The sequence below is a fragment of the Haliaeetus leucocephalus genome, unplaced genomic scaffold (assembly GCF_000737465.1).
Source record: "Haliaeetus leucocephalus isolate CR32 unplaced genomic scaffold, Haliaeetus_leucocephalus-4.0 Scaffold526, whole genome shotgun sequence".
In the NCBI taxonomy this organism is placed as follows: Eukaryota; Metazoa; Chordata; class Aves; order Accipitriformes; family Accipitridae; genus Haliaeetus; species Haliaeetus leucocephalus.
The window spans coordinates 2,222,798-2,234,850 of record NW_010972962.1 but is presented as its reverse complement, the minus strand read 5'-3'; the positions used below and the strand labels follow the sequence as shown (position 1 = coordinate 2,234,850).

The 12,053-nt window shown below is 39.0% G+C and overlaps 1 protein-coding gene across 1 annotated transcript in view; it reads right to left on the bottom strand.

Annotated features, from left to right (window-relative positions):
* The window catches only part of KCNH1 (potassium voltage-gated channel, subfamily H (eag-related), member 1), a 179,910-nt gene that overhangs the window by 115,277 nt on the left and 52,580 nt on the right, over nt 1-12,053 (bottom strand). The window contains exon 7 of the mRNA XM_010576438.1: nt 11,280-11,709. Coding sequence (XP_010574740.1) covers nt 11,280-11,709 — 430 coding nt within the window. The remainder of the gene's footprint in view (nt 1-11,279; nt 11,710-12,053) is intronic.

Genomic DNA, 12,053 nt, shown 5'->3' with positions numbered 1-12,053 from the left:
GATTTTGAAAAAGGAAAACTAAGATAGGGTTGGTTCAAAACTGGAACGAGTGTGCTACTTCATATTTTACAAAAGTTGTACTAAAAGTACGAACGGTCAATAAGTGATACAACTGTAATAAGCAAGCTTACGGTTTTCAGAATTCACTTAACAAGCTGCCTAGAAGCTCTGAGACTGTTTAAGGTCTCCATGGACAAGGATGATCCAGAAAATAACTCACAAAAAACCTCATTCAAGTTCAATTTCAAAGACAGAAATTAATTCTGTCTTAAGTCCAATTTTCTCTCCTTCAGTTTGGCCTCTGAACACTTGGAAGATGTTACCAATCTCCAGCTCCCTCTTATTTTGTAGTGAAAATCCCTCAGGATCTTTCCATTAACATTGAAGAATTACCAAACTGTGACCCTGAATCATTCCTTTCACCTGCACTTACCAAGCAACCCATTTTTGCTTTTGAGATGGTGACAGGGGAGAGCAAGGTTTGCCTATGATCTGACCAGAAGCATTTACTTCCACACCACCTGGAAGTTACTGGTTTGATTTCAAAGCAGAAGTAAAAAAGCATTCCTCATTCATGTTGAGGTGAGTAAGAACAGTCAGGCCTTAATACCTGAACTATTTCATTCTTTACCATAAGGCACATAGGATTTTAGACCCTACTGGCTGTTGAAACCCTTCAGTTGGGATAAATTTTCTACTTTTCTTCCAGGCAAGAGGACCTATTAATAAGTTACTTGTCTCCTTCCACATTTTTCACACCAGTTGCAGCAAGAGTTGCTGTACTGTGGATAAAAGATACTGACATTTTCACATATATTCCATATTTTCTCAGGAGATCAGATTTTCTTCCGTCAGGCTGGTGCTTATGAAAGGATATGTCTTCATATAGCAACTCAAGTCCTGATCTAGAATATTTCAGGGCTCTCATCTCCAAGAAATAAATTGCATATGACCCACAGCAGCATCCACATCCTCTAGAACATTACTTATCATTTTATAAACTGACAAATCTTTCTCTAAAATATAAAAGCAGCCAAAGGCATTAAAACTCACTGATCTGGCAAGCACAGCTAATCCTTATTCATTCTCAAGATGTCATGAGATAGCTCATCTGAGTGGTTAGGGACATATCATGATCCATAAACCATTTATATACTACAGCTAGGCAAGCTGTTTCTACTCCAACATTTTGTAACCTACAGCAGGTCTGAGTCCAGTAGCAATTAGCTATTAAAATAAATATATCATTTTTGAAGCTGATGCAGAAGTAAAAGGTGCTTAGAAGATGCTTCAGAACTTCTGTCATATTCCACATACTAGATGACAAGTGGCACGATGTGTCATATGAGTGGATGTGCTATTTTGCTATTTTTTCCTATGCCTATCTAACTGGATTTTTCTTAGACAGAAATGGCTTTGAAATACAGATTTTTCTCATGTAAAATCAAATCCTTGTCAAGGATTTCTCTCCTTCAGCAATAGAGTTGGGCTTAAGGAAAGGCCTCTCGGGAGCTTTTTGTGTGCTATAGGTATTTAGCCAATTTCACAGGTGGGAATCGAGAATAAAATTCCAACAAGATGAACCATGCTGTTCTAGATTACACTTGTGTGCCTCAGTAATTTAAGAATAAAATTATAAACTGAATCTCCAGGTTTGCTGTCCTGCATATCAAAACACAATGTTTCTTGCAGATTCTTGAAGCTTTTTTCCTAGGGAACAAAACACTTGTATATTATCCCCTGGTTCACCTGCCTGAAATATTCTTTCTTCCTCTGATGCTCCTCTGCCCTCTCAGTTCATGTTCTGGATGCATCAGGCACTTCCCTCTCAAACATTAACTTGATTTAATGATGTTCCTTCAGGATTCAAAACAAGTTGGTTGTAGATGCTGGTGAAAGTTTGAAAAAGCCAGGACGTTTCAGTGTGTCAAATCTACTTATAGGAAGAAATGTTAGAAATGGCCTAAAGAAAGCAAAATTCTGCACTAAGCAGCATGTGATATGAAAGACATCAGGTGAAAGAGAGACATCCACAGCTGGAATACCCATTTATTTTCCTTATCCTCCTCATTACTATTAAATAATTCAAGGTAAAAATTTAGAAATGCTGTGCAACAAAGAGAAAAAAGGCAATTACCTATAACATTACTGTAGTGTGAGTTCTCCCTCATATGCTGAAAAAAACAAACCATTAACACTTTATAGCTTTCATCTTCTCTCCTGTCAAACAGAACTATTTTCTCTCCTTTTGCATTTATAGTTCTTTCAAAAGTTGTCCAGTGTCTTGGAGAGCAAGATTAAGCTCTGCAGGAGACAACAGATTGTAAGAATCTTGAGAATTAAAAATTTTCACAGAAATCTCACTTCAAAAATTATCCTGATTGGAATTGCATGATATTGACAGTGATTTGGAGTAAAATTTCCTGGGACTATTCTAGCAATTAAGTTCTAGTATATTCTGAGGTAGGACCATTCCCTAGATTCATTAGGCTGAAGTACAGCCTGAAATTTTTGAAGTCATTAAGGCAAGATGACACATCATGAGACAATTCATCAAGCATATACATGTGATATTGCTCTGGAATTTTTATCTTCTTTTTTCCCTCACAACCAAAAGTACATGAGCAATTTACCCTTGCCATTTGCAAATTACATTTTGTGGGAAATTTAATAGCAATAATTTAATCTAGCTTTAATCTGGTCATACACACTTTAAATAACAAGAAAAAGAATATTGCTTACTCACTTTTGCATAGTAAGAAATAACATCTCACACTGAGTTAGTTTATGTTTCCCCAAACCAGGACAGGAAACAAAGTACTACCATATTAATATACTCACAAAAACCATTTTCTTTCTTCCATAAATATTGCTTTGAAGTATGTTGTGGTGAGGAGATGACTAACCCCATATGAATGGGCCACTCCTCATATAGCTGTGGTCGTTAGCTCAGATTTATTACAGCATTAGCACTAGTGTTGTGAACCTGAAAAAACCTTCCAGTCCATCTTAGCCTGGAGATGATGATTTTTGTAGGAGTTTGCTATTTACATATGTGTCACCTAAAGTCTGCCTTTTTGCTGGCTTTGACACCAGAGTTTTATGTTTCAGTAGAAGCAATTCTTAAAAAATCTGCAGGCCTTGGATGTCCTTATCCAAAGAGGAGGCAACTTTTAAGAGCTACAGTTCAAGGATTGGAGCTTGCCATGTTGCGAAGTCTGTCAGCACTGACCGCATCTCTCCAGCATGCCCCGTCTGTACTGAATATCAGTGATGTAACTCTGTACAGTTCAGACGCTCCAGCTCATCAGTGGGTCTGAAAATGCCATCGTGACCTGGTGCAGTCCCATGCTTACTGATGAGAGATACCGATGCTCTTCACCAAAAACTGCATCCCTTAGGACTCAACTGTCTGAAGGATTGTTTATGTGGCCTAAAAGCCTAAAACAATGTTGCCTATCCGTCTTTTTTATCACAATGACTTTGGGGTTTTGGTAGGTGTTTTTTGGTTGTTGTTGTTTTTGGAGGGTTTGGTTTCGTTTTTACTGGTTTTTTTTTTTTACCCATTCTTTACTCTTAACAAGAAGAACTGAGGTATTTTCACATTTAGAGATAACCATACCAAATCCTACCCTAACAGCCAAACCCTCCTTCTAACCTTCAGAGAAACTCTATCCAGATTTTCTGCTGGCCCTACCTCTTTGCTGAAACTTGGTGTAGCTGAGAAACACATCCATGACACTTCTGGTGGTTCATTCTAATGGAGAAAGCATCCAAGCAAAATAACATTCTGAAATCCCAAACAGTTGCTTAACAATTATAGCAATAACACACCAGCGCCCCAAATATCATGACTAGCTTCAAACAAGAAGTAATAAAGCATAGCAGAGAGGGGTGAGGGAATACATCTGCAAAGACTGTCCCTACTTACTAAAAAGAAATAAAAATTAAAAAAAATAATATAAATCCAGGTCTTTAAATTAGGAATTACTAGCTTGAGTAGTGCTGCTGGTGGCTAAGATAGATGTGAATAAAAAGCAATGCAAACCTATCAGCCATATGGAAAGCATGCCAACCGCAACCTCAGCGGCTAACGAGAAGTCTGTGGTATCCAAGAGATTTTTGTCATCTTGCCAGGGTTAGTGACAAAGAGCAGGTATCCAAGAGACCACTTCTGCAAAGCAAGGTTTCTTTTTCCTTTCCTAGCATGTCCCCAGATTGAAACATCACACTTGCAATAACCATGAATACCGAAAAAGTTGCTTTGAGTTTGAAGTCTCATAGGCCTTTGTACTCAGCCCCTGAATGATATCCTCAGCAAACCAAGCCAGCGCTTGGCACGTGGCTGGCTCTCAGTTTCAGGCCACCAGCTTCCAGCAAAACCTATGTCAACATGCCCCTGCCCCCCATCCCCTAAATGGGGTACTAGGAGTACACATGCTTCTCTTACAGTTAGGTACGTGTTTGGCAAGTACACACACAGCAGGGCCACATCCATTTGCTCTAACAAATGATGAAATGCATTATGAGGGGAAAATCATGCCTCAGGAACATCATCAAACACGATGCTGCAACACATCTGTATCTTGTTCAGGTATTTTGATGCTAACAGTCTAATTTTCACCAGTTCCTGGCTATCCTTGTTCACGAGAGCCTCTGAACACTTCTACCCTGCTGTGGGTCACCAAAGCACATTAATCCTCTGTGAGGCTGTGAAGGAGCAACACTGACCCATGTGTCATGATACCAGCCACCAAGATTTTCTTATAGTTCAGAGGGATGTTCACGTTACTAGGGCAGATTTCTGTTCCTTTCAGCAAGAGCGCTGTAAATAAAACTACCTAATTATGTTTTCAAATTTACTTAATGTTATCCTCATTCCTGGTTTAATGTCTAATGAGAAAGAAGCTATTCACAGACGAAGCTGAGACAGCTACTCCACGCTCCCGGGATCTGCGTCTACCTTAATCAGAGACAACAGCTGAAGTGCTGCAGACTGCATGATGCTTGTGTTGCACAAGATCAATGAAGATGAGTTTTCGGTCTCTGGTCTGTTTTGATTAATGAACTCGGAGGCTGAAAATTTATGTATGTGGGCATGCGTGTCCTCGAGTCTGACCTTTTAACTCCTACTTTTGTTCTTTTTCCATGATCCCTCTCACTATCTGGTCTAATCATAGTGTTCACAGGGGGATTTATGATTTAGTTTAGCATTCAAACATATGCCTTTTCCCCCGTGAACTTCATACTTTGGATGAGTCAAGCCCTGTAGTTCCAGGAAGTTCCTACTTAACAAGGACAATTTAGTGTGAACAGGCACCAAAAGCTTGGGATCTTTCAGTGCAACTGAGAACACTAATGAAAAGCTCCCAAAATGATAGGTTTTGCTCAGTTGCTCAAAATCCAGATAGGCAAGCATCCATCAGTATTATGGTATGTTAAAAGTGGAAAATGCAAAGCATTTTCAGAACTGTTCATCCCTACTCCACCTGCACAGCAAGGGGACTGCTGACACAGTGCCCAGATATGAAAAGAGCAAATGGAAGTCCTCGGGTTTCTGCTATTGCTTAGGAAAAATAAACAATGCGCAACACAACCTGACAGCTTCACTGAACAAAATATACGAGAACTGTTATTTTGAGGCATATGTCTCCACAGGGAACAAACTAAAAATTGAAATAGCTTTCTTTCCCCCAAGTATTAAAAATGGAAAATATATGTCCTTCCACAGACCCAGACAGTGGTTTTAAACTTGGTTTTATGTAACATCAGCCTCTCTGAAAGATTTGTCTGTAGACATATTCCCTATTAATTAGCAGTTTAGTGGCCATCTGTGAAAAGGGATAAGCAAATATGCTTTGATTCATTTAAAATGAAGCTGAGGAGTTAATTGCTTTTACTTCCAGTAGTAACACTCATACTTCTCTCTATATATACACAAACACTCAGTAAATAAAGTGAGGCAAAACCATGCAGGTCAGTTCACTGACAGATGTGAAGACAGTTTGCTTTACAAAACTATAATTTACCATATGTTCAGGAAAAATAGCTACATGGTAATATGAATTGTGTATCTTATCAGATGCATCAAGCCTCCACAGAACAGAAATCCTTAAGAGCAGCCACTGGATACTTCATGTCTATTTTAAAATAATTTGTTCTTCCCAAACAGACGTGCATTATTTGAGGTCAAGAATGAACAGTGCTTTTTACCTACCCACATCCCCCTTCGGTGGAGCCGACCAATAGACCATACATCCCTAGGGCTACACGATGAGTATGCTGCAGTCCCTCATAAATCTCATTAGGGGTTCCACCTACTCTTGTCAAAATAACCAACAGTAAAAACACTTTCTCCCTGAAAACTGCAGCCACAATGAAATCAGTAGGACAGCATGTGCAGCCATTGCATTTGAAAGCACAAGAATGCCTCCCTGCAGAAGAGGGCCCCAAAGCAGAGACCAGAGCCACTGAGACCAAGCCATGCTTTCTTATACTTTGCCCCAAGTGTAAAACCAACCAATCCAGCCAGCCCCACAGGCTCAATACCCACACGCAGCTTATTCACTTCCATCAGCCCTTCCCAGTGTCTACACACTGCTAACATGATATACCCACCCTTCCCTCTACAAGCTCACACACCTTAAACTTCTTACTAGGCCAACATTTGCACTCAAGTCAGCCAAAATTCCCACCGGTCCAGGTAGCTTCACTAACATATCTCTAAATTTTTAATTAAAAGTTACCTGGATTTATTATTTACCATAATGAAAGACTGAATAAAAAAGAAAATGGAAGTGGTCTTACCTACTTTTTTAAACAGCTATCTGACATTATAACAAAGTACTATTACTAGTGGTCAATGGATTTACAAAACGTTAGTGTAACACATGTCTTTCTGTCACAGGATCGGCTTTACAGAGGGAGTAAGCAGTGAGAAGAAGGGGATGTATCAGTGGCTGAGCAGCAGAGAAAACCAAATTTTGTCTTATGGAAGATGGAACATAATACAGAGTATTAATTCCATCTCTATGCATAAGCATACTACACATATGGAAGGACACTAGTTAAAAACTGCTTATGCTTTCAAATACCTGTAATATTCCAAGCCCTTCTGACACAAATGTCCTGTTTGGATGTCACCATAGTCTTGCGCTGACAGTACCACAAGCCTTTCAGTCAGTTTGCCAGTGCAGAAGACAGCAATACGTGCCTTAAAATCACTCGTTTACACAGTAACTCCTCTCCTGAAACAGAGAGGCTCAACACTCCAAGATCAAAGAAAAAAGTGTTGCTGGTATTCACAACTTTCCTCCCCCAAAACTATTCCAGATACTCGGCCAGTAAATCAAGTAAACAAAACCAAAACTAAAACCTAAGTTTGCTAGAAATAAGAACCAGAAAGCCTTGCAGAACTGCGCCACCTGGCAATGCTCCTCAGGGTAGCACACACCATGTCCAGCCTTCCCCAGAGATACAAGAACTTTGCACAATCAAATCCATTCTGTCAAAAATAAGTCTAGAATATCAAACATGGAGGAAAAAAAATATGCTGTCTTTTTCTTCTTTTAAACATCATAATACATGTGCCTTCTCTCTGTGTATATATACACATATGCTATGTACATATGTATGTATGCATGTATATATATAAATTATTTATTCTTAAGTTCACTGAGTAGGATGAGTTCGCACTTCTAAAAGTAAATTCTTCCTTTCCCTCCACTTGATGCCAACATCTGCGCTCCAGGGAAGCAGTTCTTGAGTGCCCCTACCAAACCATGGTGGCGTAGCTCATGGAGCAAACTGAAGTCAAGACCACTGACACCAAAAATCAGAGGAAGAGTGCAAAGGCAGTGCTGTAACTCTAAACTGGATGCAGGAACAAGCAAGCACCACACTGTTGTAGTTTCTCGGTCAGCCACCAGTGGGAGGCAAGGGCTTAACGTGCACCGAAGTGGTACCTGCACCCTAACTTTCTGTAGGGTAGCTACACATACAGCCCATGCAAGGAAGGTGGGGGCAGCAGACATTTTCAGACATGTTGACCACCATCTCCATTTCAAGAAAATTCAGTTTCTTTCACAAATACAGAGAAGATCAAAATTTCAAAGGTGATCTTGCTAGTAAAACTGACTGTAAGCTTAGCTGGCCACAGTGTTGCTTTACAAGCCACTAGTTCTTTGACACAGCGCTTACTGCTATTCAAAAAGAGCAGAGGATAAAACACACAAGGAGAAGGAAACATTCTAATTTTCTTTCTGCTCATCTAAATCTGTCCCCATCAGGCTAATGGAAGTTTTACTATTTATTCACAGGAGGTTAATTCGCCCAAGGGGAAAAAGAATTACCCTCCTATTAAAAATTTCCAGCCTATTTAAAGTAAAATTTTGCTGGAATCACTTTGAAATATTAATGCTGGCTGTTATACATTTGTCCCCAAATACTCCTTTTTTTTTGATGACACTATAGTGGCAGTTTTGGCATCTCAAAACCAATCTTGTTAACATACTGTCTTACTCAACTAAACAAAAACGGTAACATCCTCAAACAAAAAGTGACAGCGTTGTTCCTATTTCGTACAGAAAGGTTGTAAAATTACTTTACTTGTTTCACTAGACTATTTAAATATACAGGTATGTATTTTTGCCCAGACTATACTTAGCCACTTTAAAAACAAGATAAATTCACACAGTTTTTAGAGACTTATCCTCTAGCAGAGAAGAATTTAGTGGAGAGATACATTTGAGGTTGGACTCAGCAAATCCCACTGATCTTCAGTTGGAGTTTTAGACAGTCAAACAATTAACTCTCTCTGCACCCTTCATGGAAAGAAAATGGCATTCCCTGTGCTACTAAAATACAGCAGTAGCTTTTGAGAATGCATCAGTAGATAGGTGCTGAAATAAATGCAGTGTTAATAGCAAAGTATAAACGAGAAATCATACACTTTTTCCTTTTATTAGTGGAAAGTAACACATTAGCAGAATTGATTTGAAATCATTTATTTCTGATGCTTTGGACATCCACAGCCCCTACCCATCCCATGTGCAAATCTATGTGATCTGACATCTGCAAAATGAGGACCATAACAGGAACATGTAACCACCAACTGTGTTGTAAGTGAGGAGCTCAGCTCCTAACAAACATGTTACTTGGTCAGGGACAAATATTAATTTTTCTGAGTGACATTCCTTTAGCCAGGAAACTTCTTTTCTCTCCCCTACATCTATCCCTGATATATTTGCTACGTACCTTTCAGGTTCCCAACAGATCAGATGAAATTCTTATTAAATAGCCCTAGTTCAAGCTCAGATCAATGTTTGAGAGCTTAATTCTACAGGCAAAATAGTGTTATTTTAACATAAAATTTTATAGTGGAAGAATGTCTACCAACAATTAAGCTCTAAATAGCTGCAAACAAAACAAACCAATTTTGTTCCTCCCATCCTAAGAAATGACCACAGCTCAAAACTTCAGTGTATTAAAAGCAATCAAGACCCTACAAAATCCAGAGGGGTAAACTCAAAGATTGGATTACTTAGTTGCCATTCATGCAAACACATATTGTGAATAGTTCTAACGGTTTCCAAGCAGTTGTTCACAGGATAAAGGTGCTCAGATACACAGACAATTATAGGGTTAGAAATGTAAGGTTCCGTAAAACCAAATCCAAACAAAAGCATTTCCCTGAAATGTGATTGCATTCATGAGATTTAAAATTGCCAGAATGCTATTTTTACAACTTGCTGAAATTAAAGTTCATTTTAGAATTCAGAGCAGATATCTATCAGCATTTATCTTGCACAAATTCAGTTTCTTTCCACCACATTTTCATATGAATAGTTTGGAGCAGGTACAACTCCAAAATATTTCCATGTACATTCTTGATTTTATGAAGGTTATGTTCATTCAGTATTCATAGTACTAAATAACAATACTGAATAATACTAGCTATTCTTGTCTAGCTAGTATCATAAGCATAACTCAATGAACAATAAGCCAAAGGTCAGGATATTTCCCTTTAAACAGGTACCTTAATCAGGAAATATGTTTGGAAGCCTGTTTTGTACTACACTGCTACATTGTCTAATGTACCTTCTCATGAGGAAGCCACATAATTTTCTCCAAATTTTATATAAATTTCCCATCTGCTACACGGGTGTTTTATTAGGATGATGGGACTCTTAGTAGTGGAAAAAGCTAGAAGAACAAAATTAACAATTTTTATAGCTAAAATATCCCAATCCCTACACAATCAAGAATGCTTGCCTTTATACTTCTCACTAACCTTCAGCCTGCTTAACACTCCACAAGTAATCTCAGTACATGATTTCAGTATTGCTGCAAAATGACACATCAGAATCTAAGCTTCACATTTCTACCATAACAGGCACTGTGCTGCTAATTGAGTTTCATTATATATTTGGTTTTAATTTTCTGCTTAGCAGGGATTGACTTTTTTTTCCTCTAGATGTAATATTACCATACAGAAGCTTCTCTCTTTCTCCATACAATGATATGCTCTTCCGTGTACAAAGTAGAATTTTTTTTTTTCCTTATTTTGATACAAATTCCACCCTTATCTAAAAAAACATGACCTAGTTTAATGGTGGCCACTGTATGGTTCTTAACTCCAAGTAGCAACCAAGGCACTTCGAGTGCAGATCCTGCATTGAAGTGACAACATGGCCAAAAGCTGGACAGCTTGGCAATATAAATCCCTTGTGACGTGACAAGGAAATGTGAGCCAGAGGTGCCCAAGGCCAGCATCATCCCAGTTGCTTTAGGATCTGACTGTATGTTCAGTTCACAGCGGAGTGTATGGTCTCTAGAGAGCTACTGTTCTCTCTCCCTTATGAGATGCTCCTGGACCTCCTCCCACTCACCCACCCACTCGTCCAATATATACAGCTCTCAGACATACAAAAGATTTTGCTGCATACCAAATAGAGGCACAAAGGTTGTCTGCGCCCACTGTGGTGCATTAATTTTTAATATTTCAGGCTTTACACATTTTAAGGTTTACTTACAAGATAATAATTAAAGGATATTGACAGAATATTGCTTCCAAAATGACTGAATTTTTGCTAGTCACAATACTCCCATTTGTGATTTTCAAACTAACCAGTAAGAAAGTAATACCTATACTGCCACAAAAATATTTTAAGCTGCGTAATAACATTTGACACAATTCCAGATGTTCTTATGATATCAGTATTCATGACACGCAGCTACTTGGCATTGTGTGTATGAGAGACAGAATCTCTAATACTTACAGCCAATCATCATCATAGCAACAGCAAAGATCTTCTCCCCATCTGTAGTCGGAGCGATGTTCCCAAATCCAACACTGGTGAGGCTGGTCATTGTAAAATACAACGAGGAGATGTAGACCGAATCTTTGCTTGGTCCGCCTTCCCATTTTCCAAAGCCTGATGTGTTAAAGCGGTAAGGTGTTCCTATTGACATCCCCAGCTGATAGAGCCAGCTCTCAGTTCGGATCGTGTTTGTATCCTCATCGATAACTTCATAGTCTCCTATGCTGTACCAAATGCAGGCCAACCAGTGTGCTGCAAGACCAAACACACACACCAGCAGAACCAAGACTGCTGCTCCGTATTCAATGTAGTGGTCCAACTTTCGAGCTACGCGACCCAGCCGAAGTAGCCTGACCACTTTAAGTGAACTGAAGAGGCTACTGATGCCCTAGAAAGATAAAGCACAGCGACCATTAGAATTTAATATTAAAGCAACAATATTCATAACTGTGGTTTCCAAAGACACAAGGTGATCCATAACAAATAAATGGTCATCAGATAACACCTGAAAAGAGAGGTTGTGAAACATGAAAAGGTTAGTGACCCTTTTCAGGGATGGATATATGCACTCTTGTCTTCATCCACTAACATTTTGTGGGTTGCTCTCTGAACTCTCCTTTCAGATTATTTGAATAGGTCTACAAATACATTTGTAAAGGCTTCAAATGACAGGCTAGTTATTGCACATCCAGGTGTGCAAGTAGACCATCCCTGAGCATCCTGATGCTACTT